Source organism: Carica papaya, chromosome 1, assembly GCF_054855325.1.
Source record: "Carica papaya isolate Zhongbai chromosome 1, ASM5485532v1, whole genome shotgun sequence".
NCBI classification, from domain to species: domain Eukaryota; kingdom Viridiplantae; phylum Streptophyta; class Magnoliopsida; order Brassicales; family Caricaceae; genus Carica; species Carica papaya.
Window position 1 is genome coordinate 6,943,346 of NC_142309.1, and position 21,382 is coordinate 6,964,727.

General features: G+C 35.4%; 3 protein-coding genes across 5 annotated transcripts; all 3 read left to right on the forward strand.

Annotated features, from left to right (window-relative positions):
• Positions 1-4,824: 4,824 nt before the first annotated feature.
• Positions 4,825-6,961, forward strand: LOC148269134 (early nodulin-like protein 17). The gene is made up of 2 exons (XM_088217074.1): positions 4,825-5,128; positions 6,305-6,961. Exons 1-2 carry the CDS (start codon positions 4,951-4,953, stop codon positions 6,643-6,645), a joined length of 519 nt encoding a protein of 172 aa, XP_088073200.1. The 5' UTR covers positions 4,825-4,950; the 3' UTR covers positions 6,646-6,961.
• A 1,838-nt stretch (positions 6,962-8,799) lies between these two features.
• LOC148269135 (early nodulin-like protein 19) lies at positions 8,800-12,266 on the forward strand. The gene is made up of 2 exons (XM_088217080.1): positions 8,800-9,171; positions 11,678-12,266. Exons 1-2 carry the CDS (start codon positions 8,997-8,999, stop codon positions 11,998-12,000), a joined length of 498 nt encoding a protein of 165 aa, XP_088073206.1. The 5' UTR covers positions 8,800-8,996; the 3' UTR covers positions 12,001-12,266.
• A 680-nt stretch (positions 12,267-12,946) lies between these two features.
• On the forward strand, positions 12,947-19,347 carry LOC148269136 (glutamate NMDA receptor subunit epsilon-1, putative (DUF3598)). Of its 3 annotated transcripts, none has more exons than XM_088217112.1 (7): positions 12,947-13,289; positions 13,474-13,568; positions 16,578-16,695; positions 16,819-16,937; positions 18,103-18,289; positions 18,436-18,579; positions 18,832-19,347. In XM_088217112.1, the coding sequence occupies exons 1-7, from the start codon at positions 12,969-12,971 to the stop codon at positions 19,120-19,122; spliced, it is 1,275 nt and encodes a 424-aa protein (XP_088073238.1). In that variant the 5' UTR covers positions 12,947-12,968; the 3' UTR covers positions 19,123-19,347. The 3 variants fall into 3 exon arrangements, with proteins under 3 accessions (XP_088073238.1, XP_088073240.1, XP_088073243.1); XM_088217114.1 differs by having other exon boundaries at positions 13,181-13,321; XM_088217117.1 differs by lacking the exons at positions 12,947-13,289; positions 13,474-13,568 and having other exon boundaries at positions 16,812-16,937.
• The last annotated feature ends 2,035 nt before the right edge of the window (positions 19,348-21,382 follow it).

Sequence of the window (21,382 nt, forward strand, 5' to 3'; positions counted from 1 at the left end):
TCTAGAACCTGCTCTTCTTAATCTAAAATGATTAAATAAAGGATGAGCTATACTATCCTAGTAAGAATATCACACTATATTACCGACACAAAAATAAATATTAGTATAAAATCAAAAACCACTAATGTAACATTAAATTTAGTAAATTCATTTATCAATCATAAAATCATTTATGATTCACTTATCATAGTGGAAATTATGAAAACAAGCTATAAAAAATAATAATATCATACAGATCATAACTTCATGAACAATCAGTAACATAGAACATATTATAAATCCATATCCATTAACAATAAAACGAACCATAATTGTTTCTCTTTTCACCAGCTTACCAGTATCCATGGTGGTTCATAAGGATGTCCATGTAACGACCCCGGAATTTTAAAATGAAATATATGTATTAAAAAGATCAAACGCGGAAGCGAAATAAAAATTTGATTAACATCCCTTACACTAAAACCAAAAACGTGCTCAAAGTATAAAAGAACAAACTAACTAAGAGAGAAACTCGAAGATAAAAGCTATAAATATAACTACGGAGTCTTCAGGCGTCCCCTTCGCCGTCTTCCTGCGGAATGGGCTCGGGAATAATGTCTTCCTGATCTGAAATGATTAAATAAGGAATGAGCTACATCAGCCCAGTAAAGACATCACACTATCTTACCATTACGGAGGTAAAGGTGGGTAGAAAACACAAAAAAACCAATGGAGCATAACTTACAACAAATTCTTTTATCAATAATAAAACCCTTTACTATCCACTTACCTCGGTGAAATTCATAAAACAATATACGAAAGCAGTAGCATTGTCATTATCATGAAATCATATGAGCGGTATAACATAATACTTATCACACCTTTGCAATTCAATCATTACACAACATATTTTTCCTCATTTACCAGCTTACTAGTCTCCATGGGGATCCATAGGGGTCCCGCTACCCGTGAACCCTTAACACTTGTAATCAGATTCTAGAGTCGTTCCCATACCCCGTCCGGTATGGGCACCAAAACACATAAGATCTCCATACCCCGTCCGGTATGAGAGACCACAATCCCGGTAGGGTTCCCTACGGACCCAGTCCGTCCACCATCTCCCAGGATATCTAGTCAGGCTGACCACATTATACAATTATCAATTTACATAACCTTTTATTCTCCTTTACCTCAGTCAGCATCATCAATTCACACACAAACAAGCAAACCAGTAATTTATGCCAAACAAGACAACATACAACACCAGGTTCACAGTCATTCAACCCATAATCAATAAAAACAGTATATGTGCATACGAAACTATGAAATGAAAACATAAGACCTCATACTGCATTTAAAACCGTAAAATAGGCCAAACAACAGCTAACAGACAAACACACCAGACTCGGGCTCCATTAGCGACCGTAAACAATTTCACACATCTGTTGATTCATGAAATACCGTTTTATCATTTATTGAACTTTAATACCGTGATAGGAAGTAGAGTGAGGGGTCCTTACTTGTTTCGGGGTCCGAATACGGCTCTACAGTGCGCCTGTAGGCTGTCCCTAATTTTCTTAAATTTTTCTCGGAGAACTGAAACGCACTACTGGTACCTGCACGTGTCCCAAAAAATCCCAAATTAGACCCAGGGCCCCTTTCGGCCAATATCGCAATTCCGGCACGGCGGCTCCGCCGTGCTCCGGCGGCAATTCGCCTCGGGTTGGCCGTTGCCGGCCGAATTCGGCCACACTTGCATTGGTCCCTGTGATAAAACAACCCTAGGACCCTCGGGGGGCCAAAAATTTACGAAAAACCGAAGTTTACCGGCGGCGGCGCTCTCGGGTGCGGCGGCTCTCCGGCGAGGTTCGTGTTTTGGTGATTTGGCTCTGATCAACCTGTAGAGAAAAGAATGGTGATCACGGTGATATAAAAATTGTATCAAACAAAGGCCGGGAAGGGCCTCATCGGAGGCAAAAACTGAGGAGGGGCACGGCGGCGCTGCTGGGTTTCGGCCGTGTTTTCCGGCCGTTTGGCCGGGATTTTGGCTCCGATTTGGCCACAGGGAAACTCAGCATTAAAAAACGAGCTGGGGGTATGAAATTTACCTCGATCGGCGGTCGAAAAACTCCCCGGTGCGGCGGCGGGTGGCGGCGACCGGCTCCTCTGGCTTCTGGTTCGTCTTCTCCGGCGAGGGCAGACGGCTAGGGTTTTTGTGGTCAGGTGTGGAGGTTCTATTTCTACCATTTTACCTTTTGATCACAGACGTCCATTTTGATTAAATATAGGCCGTCCGTGCGCGTGCATTTGGGCCGTCCGTGCGCTTGCATCTGGGTCGTTCGTGCGCACGCTTAATCTGGGCCGTCTGATCGCGCGCACGCGGATCGCCCACGTGGCCCGTTCCCGGGTCGACGTGGTCTTGCCACACGGCAGGTTCTGGTTGGCCAGGTTTGCTAACTGGGCCGCTGACGGGGCTGCTGACGTGGCGCTGACGGGGTACAATTTTTCTAAATTATGTTTTGACCTCTGGTTTTCGATTTTCTTTTCAAAAATACCCCCAGAATCCTAATTTTCACCCTTTTTTCCCAAAATCAATTTCAATTAAATCCAAATAATATTTTTACCTAATTTTATCATTATTATTATTTTTATTCTTATTAAATTAAATTAAATTAAATTAAATAAATCAATTAAAATTCAAATATTTAAAATAAACTAAATAAAATAAATTCAAAAATTAATTAAAAATAATAATAATAAATGACAAAATTAATGGGTGTTACAGTCCATGCCACACGTGAACCCTTTCCTTTAATAATCTCAATTACATGGCCGTCCCCATATCATGTCCGGTATGAGTACCAAATTATTAAATATTAATACCTCATCTGGTATGAGGGTGAAACGGACCGTCCTCATACCCCGTCCGGTATGAACGCCAAATTATTTAGTCTCTATACCCTGTCCGGTATGAGACAACATTCACGTTATGATTTCTTATGTACCCGGTCTGTCCACTATCTCCCAGGATATCTGGTAAGGCTGTCGTTTCATCTGTTTATTTAATCACACCACTTTCCCTTTTTCTTTAAGTCTCAATTTTCAAATCAAGTATAATTACATAAGCAATTAAACATGCATCAGGTAATACAATCATATCTCAAATCCTAAATCAAACAGTAGTCACGTAAGGCTGCAATGTAGTATTTTGTGCGATTTTAGTAAACATACATAATTAATTACTTATTACTAATGGAGGCCGAACCAGAAATTATTCTCTGTTAATCTTCGGAAACTGAAATGCGCTTATAGTACCTACAAATATTCCAAATAAACTCAAAATCAGTTCCAGGGCCAACTCGACAAATTTTAGAAATCTGACATGGCGGCTCCGCCGTGCTCCGACGACAGCACCGCCACCCGCGGGGGCGGTCCGCTTCGGGTTGGCTGTTTTCGACCGATTTTGCATAAATCCATGCGATAAAACACACTTAGGGGCCTCGGTTGGCCAAAGAAACATAAAAACTCGAAACTCACCAGCAGCGGGGCGCTCCGGTGCGATGACTCCTCTGGCTCACATTGTGGTTGGGTGTTTTGCTTCGGTCAACCTGTAGAGAAAAGAACGAGGATCATAATGGTGGAAAAATTACGTCGAAGGAGAATCGGGAAGGGCCCCATCAAAGGCATTTTGTAAAATTTCCTGCGACGGTGGCACCGGGCTTAGCTAGTGTTTTCCGCCCAATTGGCTGGTCTTTTCACTCTAATTTGGCTATGAGTGAGTTAAAATTGAGTTTCGTGCAAAAAAGAAAGTTTTTACCTTTTTTGGCGATCGAAAAGGGTTCAGGTGCGGCAGCGGGTGGCGGCGGTCAGCTCCCCCGCGCCTGGGTTGTCTTCTCCAGCGAGGGGTTCTGGTGGCTAGGGTTAGAGTTTGGTGCAGATAGGGGTTATTTATATCTATTCGCTTTTGATATTGGCCGTCAATCGCGTTTGATCTGAACCGTCTGATCGCAATTAAATAAGGAGTGAATTTGGACCGTTTATTATGATCCAATCTGGGTCGTATATTGCAATTCACTCTGGACCGTCTTATCGTGTTTGAATCTGGTGGTTCGATCGCGTTTGGATAGGAGCGCATCCAGACCGTCCGTGCGCGCAGGAACGGACCTCAGTCATTTAATCGTGGGCATGTGGATCGCCCACGTGACCCCCCGTGTGACATCCCACGTCAGCATCTTTGCCACTTGGTGTGTTCTGGTTGGTTAGGACTGGTGATCCAGCGTTTGACGTGGCGAAACTTTTCAAAATTATGTTTTGGTCTCTATTTTCCGATTTAAAAAAAAAATATCTCTAGAACTTAAATTTTTACGAATTTTTTTCAAAATTATTTTTAATTTAATTTTCTATCAATTTTACTTAATTTTTTTATTAAATTAAAAAAAACTACAAAAATTATATCTACAATTTAATTTAATATTTAAATAAATTTAAGTGTTACAGGTCAAGTTATTTGAATCTCGGTCAAGTTATTTGAATCTCATTTCTTACTCGTGTCATTCGGGATTGAATCTATAGACACTTAAGTAAAATACAATCCACAAAATAAGTTAACAAATAACCTGTAAAAAGTGAAGAGATAAAGATGATTTTTTTCTTTTAATGGAGATTAGGACAGGGGAAGAGAGCATAAAATCTTCCAACTTTTCTCTACAACTGCCAGTTTTTTTCTCCTTCAACCAACGAAAATAATTACCAAAGAAAAAAGATCCCATGTTAAAGCAAAAGCTATTGAATATTATATAATTTATTATTCAAAAAGATTGAAGAGCATCAAAATAAATTATCCATGGTAGTTATAGATCTATAAAGCAACCTCTTTTCTTCGTAACCCAGCTGGCATTAGCCAAAATAAACCAAACCCAGCTAACAAAATCAAATCTTCTGCTCTGTATTTGCATAGAGTTTTCTGGATAGATGGAGAGACTGAGGAGAGAGATGGTTATGGCGGCAGTTGTACTCTGTGCCCTTCTGGTGATGGTGCCTGAGGTGGCTGCAACCAGGTGGACTGTAGGAGCGAACATGGGTTGGACAACCAATGTTAACTACACTATCTGGGCTCAGAACAAGCATTTCTATAATGGCGACTGGCTCTGTAAGCTCTATTCCTCTCGTACTCTCTCTTTTCCCCACTTCATTATCCGCCATGTTTATTGGTACTGCTGAGCTTCCTTATCTAGAAGATTCTACTCTGGTTCAATGAATGTCAGATAATCTTTTGCTGTTTTCAGTAACCTAAATAAGCTAGATCTACAGATTTGTTATGCTGGAAATCAGTTTGTAGTTTCAAATTTGAGCTTTGTTTTTTCACTCTCTTGTTTGAGTTTGTGCTCATTTAGTTTGTTCGGGGGAGATTACATTTGCCCAGTTTTCTTACTAGTTTTAGCTAAAAAAATATAGTAGATTAGATAAACAGATCTTTTGAGGCTTGGTTAGTAATGACTTAAATGCTGGGAAAGCACATGCAATCCAACTGATTATTTGGTACTTTACTAGGGTTCATGCATGAATTAGTGGGAATACCTTTTTTGGGATATGATTTCTTGATTTCTTCTTTCATTATCTTATCCTTACCATTTCAGATCTGGATGGCACCCACTTAAGTTTTATTCTAAAAACAGCTGTTTTTGTTGGACTTGACTGGGTTTTGAAGGCTCATCTTTTTCTTTTAAGTATTTATTTTTATTTCATAGTTTCATCTTTAGTTTTCGATGTAAGTTACACTTTATTTCACAACCACCATTGAAGTAAACATCCACTTTCCTATTCCATTTGCGTCTGTTTCAGTCTCGTTTAAGTGGTTACTTGATTATGTGAATCATCGATTCTCCAGTTCAATCACCTTGCCAAAAAATAAAGGGGTTTAATTGTTTAAGAGGGAACAGAGATTCCCAATATGAATAGAGTGCTTCCTTATCTTGAGATTTAATTTAATGCCATTGATAGTGTTGAGCTGTGGCTTAGTAGCATAGCAATTGAAACTGACACAAATCGAACTCCAGCCTCAATTCCCCGTATTCCTTTATGACTGAATGCCCTGACTCTAGGTCTCAACTTGAGCTTTGTGAGATAAAAGAATACGTGTTCTGGGATGTCCCAGTTCTGTAACCAACCAACTTTTCTGACGTAGTTTGTGCATAAAACCGTATGTCTTTTTGCATGTAGAGAGTAATATACACTAAATAAACCCTCGTAAGAAATAGATGCTAAGAGAAAGATTACTTGGAAGCCTGTCTATTGATGCTTTTTGCGTTTCTTGTTGTTTCCCCAGTTTTTGTGTATGATAGGAACCAGATGAATGTGCTAGAGGTGAACAAGACAGATTACGAATCTTGCAACTCTGATCACCCCCTGCATAATTGGACCACTGGAGCCGGAAGGGATGTCGTCCCACTGAACGTAACTCGCCACTTCTATTTCATTAGTGGCAAAGGATTCTGCTTTAGCGGAATGAAATTAGCTGTCCGGGTTGAAAACCCACCTCCACCACCTACATCCTCCCCTATTAACGAGAAGAGTGGCTCCTCAAGTATTAATTACACAAGCCGGATTGTTTTACCAGCTGTTTTTGCCATTGGTCTGCTGTGGGATGCATTCATCCGCCTATGGTGACTATACGAATTCATTACCATAACACAAAGTCTGAAATCACACGCACATGTTAATCATTTCTTGATCAAATTGTTGAAGAAACAACTGATTAATTGAGTTATTCTTCCAAGCTTTTATTTATTTTTCGATTCTTTGAGTGTCTTGTTGATGATAGTTGAGTTGAACTTTGATTTTGATTTCTGATAGAGTTAGTGCAAGGCTTTTGAGGTTTGACAATTTGTGGGTTGGTGTTGAGAAAAAGTAGTCAGCAAGTATTTGTCTTTATTGGAGAAATCAAATGCGTAATTGTGGAAATGCTTATGAGTTTTTTAAGTTACCATGTGGCTTTTTCGTGTAAACACATGCCTTTGATTCAGGAGGAAGTGTTTTACTTTATTTATTTATTTTTATATTATTGTGATTTTTCTTTTCTTTTGTCTTTTTTTTTAAAAAATTTTTTTCATTGTTTGGTTTGGTGCAATATCAATATAAATAAGGGACCTTAACATGATGAAACTAGGTATCTGAATATTTCTCTGGGTTCTTTTAGACAAGTTGATCTAATAATGGTGGAACTCATAAATTAATATTATATATATATATATATATATTCAGATTTTGAATAAGAGATTCGTGAACATGAGAACTATGGAGTGTGATCTTTAGAACTAGTCTGATTAATGTGTCTGGTATGTTTGTGAGATTTTTTTATTAACATATAATGTTATAACGTGTCTAAATCTCGAATGTAGCTCGTTACAATAAAAGTTAATTTCATATGTTTAAATCATACCAAGATGTAATGGGTGAAACAAAAATCGACCTCAATAAAAATTTACTAGTAAAATATTCCCCCTTCGAGTTAATTGCACTTCAACTTTCTTGTATTTTTAGAGATTTTTATCTTGCAAATCTATCTCGAATTGTTAATTATGACGATGAGATCAATCTTTTTGAGTATTGTTTTATAAGTGATGATGAAGGTGACAGTTGAAGGTTTTATAGTATCAATTATTCTTGACTCAATATTTTTTAGATTTCTGTATTATTTTATTTAATTGAATTTATTTTTTCTAAGATTTGTGCTCCTCAGCCTACAGGGTATTAACAGTGGCTGTTAGCTGTTGTTTCCCTCCCAAGAATAAGTTCTTAGGCGCCACTCGAAACATCCCTTCCCGTCCAACATGCATGTGTTAAGCATGCTGCTAGCGTTCATCCCGAACCAGGATGAAACTCTCTACGAGATTCATAGTTACATTACTTATAACTTTTTTTTTTCCGTAAACAAAGTTGATTCGGAAGTAATTTTTATTAATATCATTAATTCATTATTTGATACATGATATTATTTGATTAGGTAATTTTTTTATTCAGATGCCACAAAAAATAATTTAATTTGTTAATTATTTTGATGGAAAAACTAAAGAATTAAAAATTAAAGAGGTAAAATCTCCCTCCTCCCTCCAATGCCTCTATCTCCTACCTAAGACTGCGAAAAAAAAGTGCATATTGCAGCTCCTTTTCCTCCGGGGGAAGACCACACCGCCACATACGTCGTGTGACCTTCATCTCGATCCGAAATGTGAAAGCCTTGGGGCTCCAGCTGGTGTCGAATATAGTCTCCACCATACTGCGCGACAGGCGACCCTCGAGGAGCTTCTTCAGGACAGTAAAAGCGAGTCTGGGTTGCGGGGTGGTCGGGAAGAAACAGCATGGCAAGGGTGAGGATGGAGATTTGAAGCGCCTTCGACTTTACAATCAGATTTGAATATTAACTGCTATTTGATTCAATTAATTATCAAATTTGAGAATTAAATGATTAAATTTAAAACAATAAATCCACTGATTAATGGTGTCCAATCGGAACAAACTTTATTTGTCATGTCCACGTTGCTCGCTGCCATTGGTCAATAATTTATAAAGAGAAAAAATATCTTGTTAAAAGAGGACCGCCCGCAAGGGAACAACCAATATGCAGCGGTTTTACGAAAGATCTGACCCTACACGTGGACGGTGATTACTCTCGAGAGGTTACACAAAGGCAATTACTCTAGTAGTGGGGTCCATGGCGCCACATAAAGCGTTAATGCTAAAGTGCGCAGGGTATTGGAAAACGAGTAACTGATTTGCCAAATCAGCGTGAGGTAAAAGCGGGCTTCGTCTCTGTCTTTCGACTATAAAAGCATGCACATGGTATTTGCGTGACCAGTATTCCGACGGTAGTTTCAGTTAAAAAAAAATCATGCGTGAATATCGAGTTTGATTTCATATATATGTGTGCGCAAGCGTAATATTCTGTTTTGCAAATAGGAAAATCATTTGAGAAAGAGAAGTCGATTAACAGATTTACAGGTCGATCAAAGAGGATAAAAATGGTGCATTTTCAGAAACATGGAGTTCTCGGGCTGATTTTGGTGGTAATGGCTGCGATGATGAGATGTGGATTTGGTGCGTTGTATCGTGTGGGAGATAAGCAAGGATGGAGCCCTAGCGGTAACTACACTGAATGGTCCAGCAGTGAGCACTTTTATGTCGGCGATTGGCTCCGTAAGTCTCTAATCACTCTCTTGCTATTTTAATAATAATAATAATAGCATAGCCATGACGGGAGGAATATGTGATATTTGTCTGTTCTCTTAGGTTTTTCATTGATTCATTTGTATTAGGTTAATACACTGTACAGAAGATAGATCTGTCCTTTACATCATTCATATTAGTGCAGTACAAGACTGATCTCTCCTTTACGTTTTTCATATTAGTGTTATAAAAACTTAATTGATTTTAAATTTTCAATATGATACATACACGCTGGCTTTATCTGCCAATTAGGAAATTCACTCTATACTATACATGAGTGATTATGCTTTTACTTTTCTTTTCCCCTAAAGATTTACCTCTTGCTTTTAATAGATATTTTGTGTGAGATTCGGTAAAACTCAGACTGGGTTAGAGCTTAATTTCTGTAACTACCGGGTAGAGAATATACAAAAGGAATATCTTAAACATAAAAAAATTGTGATATTTTATTACTGATTTTTTTATTCTCTATTATAGGAAATTTATTTTAAATGCAGATATTTTTATTTTGAGGAAGTAGTTAGGAGATTTTGCTTTGACTTTATTTTATTTTATTTACAAATAGGAAGAAATTAATGAAAATATTTTTTAGACCAAATAATTTAACTGCTAAATATTTTTCTAAGACATATATTTACTTTTTTTTTTTTTTTTTTATAATTTGACCATGAGTTTTATTGCTTTTATTCTCAGCAATGTAGTTTCGGTTAACACAATCAATAACTATAATAGTTATAATTTTTATACCATTGTTATAAAATTCAAGATATAAGTGAGGTTTGTATGCTTTTAATTTGGTAAACGTTAGTCACCAATTTAACTGGGGGCACTATTGGTACTTCCAATAAAATTAAGCACAATATTGCCTCCTAGTTTCAAGCTAAAGTTATTGTGTCTAGGAAATTTTTTGACATGTGATTCTCACAACAAACTTTTTTTATAGAGTTAAAAAAAAAAAATTCATAGCTTCAAGATCATCATCAACATTTATTTTCTTCCTTTTTATTTGAGTGTTCTTAAGTTGGACGGAAAAATATATGAAAGATTAATTATATTCCTAATTTTTAAAATGTACAAGTAGATTACTAATTTTTAAATTGTTAATTTTATATATCTAATTAACAGTTTGAGGATAAACTAAAGTTAAAAAAGAAATAATTCACCTATATCTTATCCATTATGAGATTGCATCACTAGGTTCTGTTAAATTTAAGATTGTTCTTTAAGTTAGATTGAGTTGAATATAAAACCAATGCTTAACATTCAAATTTGGAGAAAAAAAGGGAACACATTTGTAAATATTTTTATTGAGAATTAAAAATTCATGTGTCCCTTTAAGATTCCTAAGCTTTGTTAATGACTATGGTCTTGCTTTCGTGGAGCTTAGATTGGTCCTAGGTCGAGGAAAGATTGTGCTTTACGTTAGGTTGATCCTATAGTTGAGACACTACTTTTATATAATATATTTTTAATCGGGTTGATGATAATATTAAGTTAAATGCGTTACATGTAGATTTAACACTTAATAAGATAATGATAAACTAGATACATTGCAATAATAAAATATTTGATGTAAAACAAATTAAAGCTAACTTGTCTATTAGAATTCAGGAAAACATAGATCTTTCATTTAAAATTCATTGGTTAATATTACATTTAAAATTTAATTAAATAATATAATTATGTATTGAGAAATTCTTAAATATTTTATTGAATAAGTAAAAAATAATCTTAAAAAAATTAGAAAAGAATTTATAGAGAGTTAAGTAATAATTTCTCAAATATGATTAGATTATAAAAACACTAATACTAATAAGGTTAGAAATACTATTCATAATAAAAATAAAAAAACAAATGTAAATAAAATATAAAAATAACTTAAATAATATAATTTTTAAATATTAACATCTCGATTTATCATCAATAATTTATTTAAAATTCTCAACTTGGAGCATGTCATTTGAAGTGATTCAGTAAATAAATTTTTATACCTATACACTACTAGAGTTCATATTTATTCGTCGAAAAACAATAATCATTATCCTTTTTTATATGTAATTTCATTATATCTACTTGAAGATATTTTTAATATTATGTTTATACATACACACTAATGCTTTCATTGAGGGAAGAAGTAGATTATTTTTAATTTAATTATGTTAATGAAATATAGAGATGCCCCATATGGATGAAGTGTGGTAGGAAATTCCAAGGCATGTCCGATAGAGAGGTCAATAAGTGTGTTAATGTTATTGATGGTTTGGGATTGAGGGAAAAGTGCGACATTGGAGCAATTCACAAAGGCATACCTTTTATACCTCTTATGCTAGTCTTTGTTTCTAGAGAAAGAATTAAAGCGAAGAAAGTCTACTACTAATAAAAAAGAAATTGTTTACGGTCTTTGTATTCAAACATTATTGACTAGATATGGACTTATTGTTATGCCGTATACTAACCAAGAAATCTGTTTTTGAAGTATTTGTGTTTGACAAGCACATGTACAATGTCCTGGAAGTAAACAAGACAAGTTACGACAGCTGCAATGACAGAAATTTCATTCGAAACTTGACTCGAGGTGGGCGAGATGTTGTTCAACTCACAGAGGCAAGGCCATACTACTTTCTTAGTGGTGGAGGCTTCTGTTGGCAAGGCATGAAGTTAGCTTTACTTGTACAAGAAACTCCACCAGTTCCAGCTCCAACACCAAAGAAAGATGCTTCAAGTTCCAATACTGTTCGCTCTTCTTTCACTGGCATATCTATGATATTGGCATTCAAGTTTTTGTTTAAATTCTACTAGATTTAGATGATGATATATATATATATATATATTATACCATTACATTAATAGTTTTAATGATATTAGATGGTCTTTAATTTTCATTCAATTTGATGAGTACCCTCTTTTTTAGAAATGAAATCATAATTCACAGCTAGTAATTGTAGGAACTCATTATCTTAGCAGTAGGTTGTGGGTTGTAATTTATGGGAAAAATTGTAATCTAATTGGAGGTTTTGGTTGCTTCATGATAAAAACATGAGTCGGAGGCATTTAATTTCAATTAATATATCAGAGTAATTCGTGTATACGATTTAGTTTGAAATAATAAGGTCAAATATAAATTTTTAAGATCGGGTATTTATGAATTTAAACAATAAATATGATACTCAGTATTCATTATTTAAGAAATTTTAAGTATATTTAAACTATATGTTTGGAGTTTTATATAAAGTTTACTTTTAAATCTGTATTTATTTAAAGAAATATAATTTTTTAAAAAAATTATTAAAGATTTATTAATCTAAAAGATTGTAACATAAAATAATAAACTTTAAGATTTATAAAATTCAATAGAATTCATTAAAAATTTTAATATTATATAACTTACTGTTGAGCATAAGTATGAATATTATAATTATATAAAAATAAAAATATTATTTTATATGAATAAAAATTATATAAAAAATAAAAAAATTTTGAACGTAAATATAAAAAATAATTATATCTTAATTTTGATGAAATTAATAAAGTGTAAAATGTTATATATTATCACATAAAATAGTATTTCTATTTTACATTTGAAATTTTAAATATATAATTATCACATATTATATTAATATAAAGTAATTTAAAAAATAAAGAATAAACATATATATGCTAATTCTCGAATTTATAGTTTTTAAAAAATTCTTATTATATAATAATTATAATAGATATAAATGTATAAAATTCAAACAAAATTTAAATTTGTTTGAGAGAGAACCTTGATGATAAGGAGAAAACCCATTTTCATTTTCATTCAGAGGAATCTGTCCCCTCCCCTCCATATGGCTTCTATCTGCTACTCAGTCCTCTTCCCTCCGCTCACTAAGTCACCAAACGCGACTTCAACTCCCTTCCCTTTGAAATTCCCCACCATAAACTCTTTTCCTCGCTGCATTTCTACCTTACAGACCACGAATATCCGCGCTGCCAACTCCTCGACGATTCAAGATGATAACCAGAAAACAAATGATGAATTCATGAGCATTGATAATCTGCACCGGTTCTTCAACCTCAATTTGGGCAAGTGGACCGGTTCTTTTCATGTGAGTCCTCGTTCTTCTTCAATTTTTTAGTGGTAATTGCTCTTCGCCCCATTCTGGTTTCTGGTTATTGAAGCATTTTGCCGTTGCTTCAAGTTTATTTATATGCTTTCTAAAGGGAAATAAGTCGATGTTTTCCAACTCTTTTTATGGTGTCTCTGATTTTTTTTTTCAAATAATTTTGCAGCAATTTGATGTGAATGGGAGTTTGTTGCAAAAAATCAATACGAGGCTGGCAGTGAGCTCGTATGGAGAAGGTGAACTCATCAGCCTCATTCAAACGTAAGCATTATCTCTCGCTTCATACAATTTATTTTTCAGAAGAAGCTTGGAAACAGAAAGTAAGAATAAGTACAAGCTGAAATGTTCTGATATTGGTCATGTTAGTAATATCCTGAATTTTTTACTAAGTCCCCAGAATTACGGGATGAAAAATGTCCTCGCTATAGGTATTTGCTCCAAAATCAATAGCAGAGAATGTGGAAATGGGAAATTTTTATTCTTTATATGAGAAAGAATGATGAGCATTTTGCAGTGGAAAAGAAGCAGACGGTTACTGCTAATCTGATTTTGGGATTATGTAATCATTCTATATGAGGAACTTGCTATAGATTTTGGTTAAAAATGGATGATCTACTTCGATGGTGCTGGGTCTATTAAGGATATAGATGCCAAAAGTAAATTACTTTTACAAGTTCTTATATTAATATTACGTCATTTGTCATCCAAGGACTGAGTAATATGCTTTGATGACAATAAAACACACTGAATTCACTATGGATTTCAAACCATAAATGGAAATTAACCTACCAGTTTTTGTTGTTATCAACGTTTTCTATGGTTTACTTGAATTTTGGCTTGTCTCTTTCTGTCTTAGACTACAATCACGCATTTAGATGACGGGTTTATTATGGTTCCAACTGATAACAATAATCAGTTTACTAGCAAAATCTACATATGCAGGTCAAACAATTCTTCACTTGCCAAATAAACTTCTACTTAGTTAGGATGCTATCTTTATGTTTGTATTACTTCCAAACTATGAAGAAGAAAGGTGGGGTTCATACTAGCAAAGCTAGGATTCATATTGCATTAAGTAACCATCTGTGATAGCAATTGTTAACTTAGAGGGCAGTTAACTGCAATGTGCTATGCATGTATTCTTTTACTCATGAATTAATCATCTGAACTACTATTGGGAAAATTGATGGAAATCTCTAAAGAGTTCAAGTTTCTCCCGGAAAGAGTCCTAACTATTACCAGAGAGGCAAGCAAGGTTGTAAATTTAGTAACAAGCTTCCTGCTTGTTAGGTGACTTTGCACTTAGCTGCGCTGTGACCCTGATATCCGGCACAAGATTATAACTTTGTGGTATTAAAGCAAACTATTATATGACCTTCCAACAGCAGTTCAAAGTCCGTGATGGGTTCTAAAGGGTGTTTTATCTACATCTTCAGCTTTCACTCTGATTTGATGGTAGTTAGCTCTCAAGTCAATTTTAGGGATGACAACGAGGCGGGTTCGAGATAGATATGATCAATCCCGAACCTGCCTGCTCCCTTTTGTTCTAAATCCGAACCTGCCCGCTCTCTTTTGTACTAAATCTGAACCTGCCCTAAATTCTTCTCTTTTTCTAGCTTTACATTTGGTTCCTCCTTCTCAGGTTCTTCCTTCTCATCTTCTATGGCTTTCAACCCAATTTTACCTGTTTCCCTTTGCACTAGTGGCCCGGAAAGTATCTTACACACCTATAGCAGGCATTATGTGCCTGCGGCCTTCAGCTGCTCCTTGTTTGGTTGGTTAGGTGTGTCCAGAATGTCGACCATGTGCTTGTGGTTTGTTTGGGGTAGTTGACTAGTTAGGTGATTTGGTGTTGCTAGTGTATGATCTGTGGCTGGGTTTGCGTCGCATTACTACATTACTTTGTTGGGGACTGTAGTTGGAGTTGTTCATAGGCCATACTAAGAGTGGGTGGTTTCTAGAGTCTTATAATAGGTCTGAGCTCGTCAGGCAGACCACTAATTAACTAGAAATAAAATATTGTTCACAGAGATGATTCGAACAGTACAACTTACCTTAGCTCTTCAAATATTTCTTGGTATTCCATGATGTTACCTTCTTGCTTTAGCTTATTAAACTCTTCCACCATGTTTGCCACCTTAAGGTCTCCAAAGCACCGGCTCAACTCTTCCTCAAAGCGAGCCCACTCCATGGTCTCGTGCTAAGTTTGCTATCCTTGGTGCCAAGTGTCTGCCTTTTCTCACAAAAATATGGCAGCTAGCTCAATCTTTTTTTCCCTCCGGAACCTGATACACTTGGATGTACTTAGTGCATCTCCTCACCCATGATCGCAAATTAGTGCCTCTAAATATAAGTATGTCTATTCTGGTAACATTTCGACCCAACACGTTGCTCAAGGTTCCTTGTTTGTTACAGCTGGTTTGTTTTCTCTCGTTCTCGTTCTGGTGGTAAGTAAGATTCCTTGAGAAGGAGATGGTGGCAGGTTAGTGGACTGGACAAGCTAGGTTATTTTGGGGTGTGGGTGATCGCTGAGATGGCATTATAGAGGGTGGTGGAATCACGGCAGGCACTATTTTCATCAAAATGCGCTGAAGTTGTGCATTGTTCTCCACCAGTTCAGCAGCGAGTTTGGCATCTAATCGAGAATCCATATTTTCCTAGACCTCCCTCATGAACTCATGGAGGTGCTAGTCAATCAAGCGGACAAATTCTTCCACCTAAGCAACCCTCTATGAATCAGCCATGGTGGCCTTTCCCTTACCACTTTGCCAGCTTAGCAATGGAAGCTAAGGTTCACCCAGGTCCATAGGCTCTAATACAAGATTGTTAGCGTCCTGGTTCATTCACGACTGGAGGATCCTTGCTTGGCAAGTTAGGGTTAGAGTTGTAGAATGAGAGAACAGAAAGGTTTGAGAGAACAGAGTGTAGGAAGAAGAGAGGAATAGTGAGAGAGAGAGAGAGAGAGAGAGAGAGAGAGAGAGAAAGAAGAGTGGACAAGCGAGAAATAGAGAATTTGCAGTCTACATCATACCCTTTTTATAGTAGTATCTAGGGCTATGATTAGTTAAAAGATAACAAACTCTCCACTTGGTAGAGCATAGCTGGCACTTGGTATGGAGCTGGTACAATACTAATAGCTAGGAGCCAAAAACAGAAATACAAACAAGGAAAAAGAACAGCTAAAATTCCTTATATTATTCTGCACCGTTTTGGTTCCTAACAGTACATTTTGATACTTGTCTGCAACTGTCTGCTTAATCTTTTATGTAGGCTATACATAAAACAGCCTCCATCAAGCACTTTAGTTTCTGGATATGATGAAGAACCAGAATGGGCGGAATACAAGATAAAAGAAACTAACATGTTCACTGTGGACAAATATCAACAGGTGAGATTTTCTATTATGAAGACTTAGATTATTATCTACTATCTTCCTTTTACAAATCAATTTATACCTTAGCTCTTGTGATTTTATTATTTTTTCTTGATGTCCATTATGATTAGTTTGCAGATTGGTTTTTTCCCCAGTGAGAGGGCTTTCTCATTAAGGTACCAAACAGCTGGCATGCTAGAAACTGTTTTGAGGCAGGGGGTGTTGGGGGAAGATGATGTTGAAGAAGAATCACCCAAGTCAGTGTTTCTCTCTTCAAAATGCACTCATCTTTTTTGTTCACATATAAACATAATCTAGGGAAATAATTTTTGCAGTGTAATGAATAGAACCAAGACGGCATTTAGAGGATATGGTTCCAAACTGCTTTCTTTCTGTCTTGTTCCTAAAGTGGCATAAAGTATGCTTTGGGATAAACCTTTTCTCCTTCTTTAACCTTACCTTTGTGCATGTCACATGATTTCCATGCATAAGTTCTGTTTCAAAATGTGATGATTCATCACATGGCAAGAGTTTCGAATTCTCTATTAGGCTGGGGGCACCTCAGTGTTTCAGCACTTACCCTGGGCCTGATTTGTCTGGGTTGCTAATCGGGACTCTTATCATCGACATCTATGCTTAACAAGAAGGTATAAACATGAATAACATATTTTCCTTCATGTATCCAAAACAATTTTCAATTTTTTTCTCAATATTATTGTAATAGTCATTTTCACTGGTTTATCTGTTCAAAACTAAATAGAAGTATCTATTGTGTTCCTTTCTTAGGATCTAGTTATGGGATTTTGTTAAAGTATGAGCTCGTTAAGAGAGAATCCAACAATCTCCTATAGTTCAAAGTACTTAAGAAACTTTCTTGACAAATTTTTATGCATATCCTAATCAGATTACAGTTTTGTTTTTATACAAGAAAATATAACTTTTTAGAATAATAACTTTCTTAGTAGGAAGTAACTACTACCACATTCTAGAAATCACCTAAGTAATTATCCCCACACTACAGAAACTACCAATACACTTATTCTGCATATCCTATAAACTATCTTCATGCTTAACCTGATAACTACTCATATCATTAAATAAAGCTAGATAACTAGATAATAAATAAAAACAATTTTGTTATAGCAGCCATGTGTCACCTACTCTAGCAGTCATGCTCATTTTTAGCAACTATTTTGCACATAACTGTGACTGTCATTATTATTTTCACCTTTGCACCGTCAGCTTCTAGTCGTGGTACATGGTTACTGTTCATATTTTTTGTCCTATTTTTCATAATTTGGGTGCCAAATTTTCTGGTATTTGGATCTTATGTGGACGAGTGGTTAGGGTAACTAACTCTTATGCAGTCTCACTATTTAGCAGTGTTATAAGTATTTTTTGTTTTTTAACCTTACTGTGCAGATTTCTTAAGCTTCCCTCTTGCCGGCCGTCTGTAGTGTGTGAGAACTGCTTATATTCACAGGAAAAAGATAGAAGAGCAAGAGCCTTCCATATCATAGACCCCAAGGGCATTTTGGAAATGCTTCTTGTCTTCCTCGAGGATAGAACTGATGGAGAACTATTACCTCCATCACTTGACATTTGTATGGTAAATTATTGACCTAGTTTAACTGATTAGCAGCTGGTGACCAATAGACTTTTATCTTTTTTCTTCACAACAGGGTTTAAACTAATGGCAGAAACTCACCTTTTCACGTCGTTCATGGGGATTCAAGATTTTAGTTTATTTTGCAGGATGACACAGACAGGCTTATACCATTTCTTGGTAAGTGGAAGGGTCATTCGATCACAAAACGGAGTGGTGTTTACGGGGCCACAATTGCTGAGGCAGATACAGTGGCTTTGTTTGGAGTAGATGTCAATGGTCAGATTTTCCAGGTATCCACTGCTTCAAATGCTTAAATTATCTCTGCAGAATGGAAAGCTTGCTTGATTATGCAAGTGTTTTGATTGACACCATTTAGTTAGTACAAAGATCACACATTAATTTTATTGCATTCACCTATACTGTCTGAACAGTTTGTGGAAATGTGGATCAGTTAAGGATTTACTGTTCTTAAACATATTGTGATGCTGAGCCTAGTGTTTCTGAATGTTTTTTCCTCTTTGTGTTCATAAAAAACTAATCAGGATATTTCTTCAACTTCATCTGGAGATGATGTCACCACTAATGTGCATTGGACGGGGACAAGGACAAATGACTTAATTATATTTGATGGAGGATACCAGATGACGTTGTTACCAGGGGGCATGTACATGGGATACCCTTCAGATATTGCGAAGAGTGTGGCAGAATCCAAGTCTTTCCATTTGGAGTTTGGTTGGCTTGAGTCACCAGGCAAGAGACAGAGACTTGTTCGAACTTATGATGTGGAAGGATTGGCTGTCTCATCAACTTATTTTTTCGAGACCAAATTGTGAGTTTCTCCAATCCCCTAAAAAAGTTTCTCATCTTGTTGATGTATCACTGTTAATTGTCCTACTACTCTTGACCTGTAATTGGTGTAATACAAATTGAATTCACTGAACATAAATGTCCATTGTTGCAACTTGCAAGACAAGATGCCTAATATTAGCAAAGTTTACTTGGCCTTGTTCTGGAAAAACACAGGAGAAGGATTAAACCATGGTGACTTGAACATATCAGAGTTATAGCAGTTCTTTATTGTTAAATGTTGCTGTAGAATATAATTCAATGATGAACAGTATAAGATGTAGTCAAAATCACTGTAGATTTTCCTGAGAATTGTAGTTGGGGAATTAAATGTCCAAACTTAATAAACCTAGCAACTTAGTCAAGTTGGCTTCTGAAGTGACCACCTGTTGTTTTCCTATATTGGGCCCTGGAATAGATGAGATGAAGGTGATATTAGGTTTGGCATCATGAACAGAGCAAAACTGTATATTGATTAGAAAAATATCAAGTTGCGGAAGTTGGCCTCAACACTTGTCTGTTGACGCTGACACCACACTATTTGTTTGGTTCCACGTTTTTTTGTGGGTTACTCAGCTCCTCCACGCACCTTGGGAGATTATCAGACTAGATTTATATTTATAAAAAAAATCCAACTCTTGCTTTCCTTGTGGAGGAAGCCTTCGGATCAACATACCCAGAACAACCACAATCGTGATTGCTGGCTTGCTGCAACTACTTCCATCTTGAAAATTATTTTAATCATGATTGGGATAGTTACAAATGGTAATTTTATCATTTAGAAGTATTTTATTAAATTAGATTTTACCTCTACTCTTTTGGAGAGAGTCAAATATATAGTCTTTATGAATCTCTTATTATATGTAATAACCCTTCAAAGGACTCTTTAAGTTGGTAGCTTTACAATATAGCTTGAATACAGGTATTAATGTTTACGTGTTTGCATCAAGAAATATAAAGACTATTTATATGCAAGAGTTTGCTTATAAGGAGCAATGATCCATGAATTCCATTTATCATATAATATAGATGATGATGACGATGCTTACAAACTATATAACTTGTTCAATGGGATGTGAAATCAAATACAAGAAAAGGGTTAGTGATGTTGGGTTTGACATATAATATATATGTATATATGCATGTGGATAATTAGTTAATGGGTCGAGTGGGGTCGTGGAAGGAGAAATTACAAGTAGTTTTTTTGTGAACCGTCACCAACTCACACGGCATATTTTTTTGGCTTCCTCCTTTTTTTTTTTTGTGGGTCCCCCTCTATTCTTTTTTTTTTTTTTTTCCCCAACTAAAATTAAGAAAAAATGAAGGCATTGACCGAACGGTGGGTGAAGTTAGCATTGCCAGAAAACAACGTTGTCATTACCACCATTACAGTATAAAAAGGTCTCTGGAATTTTTGCTTGAAAACCACTCTTGGATTCACAGTCTAATTCCCTCACCATGCTTCCTGAGAATAAGATTATTGTGTGATGTGTTTGAATTTTAGGATTACCAAACTTTAATCACCTCTTAATTTGTTTTTTTAATAACATTAAGCATAGAGTAAGTAAATTTTAAAATTATTAATTCAGCAAAAGAATATTATTGTTTTTAGAAAAAAAAAAAAGAATATTAATGTTGAAAGGGGGATTTTTTTTTTTTTATATTTAATTATTACATATGACAATATGTAAATATAGAATGGTAATGGTATTTACGTATTAAGAAAATAAAAAAATAAGGAGGGTCCGGGTTCTTTGTATCTGTATGCAGCAGTGCTGGAAGTTGTCAATTCTTACTTAGACCTATTTCTTTTTCACACACAAACTGGTTATTTGGTAATAAATTTTTAAAAAAATATATATGTATATTTTTTTTGGTAATTACTACATTATTATTTTTCTTTATATATATATATTTTGGGTATTTTATTCTGATAATTACGACTTTAAGCATCTCATGGGTGTTCTACTTTATGGCCCCAAATCCATTGTAATTGGCTTGTCCTTTCAAGCATTTATAAATATGTACAAAATCATTCATTGCTGCCAGCTGCCATTGCTTTTCATAAATCCTCATGTGTTTATTATGCATTCTTACCATTTGGCACATACATAAATTTACAATATATATATATATATTATATATACCAATTTAATAATATATAAATACCCTTTTGTAAGGTAGATTTTCTCTAGCTTTATCTTAAAATATATACAAATTATGAATACAATAATAGAGTTGGATTTG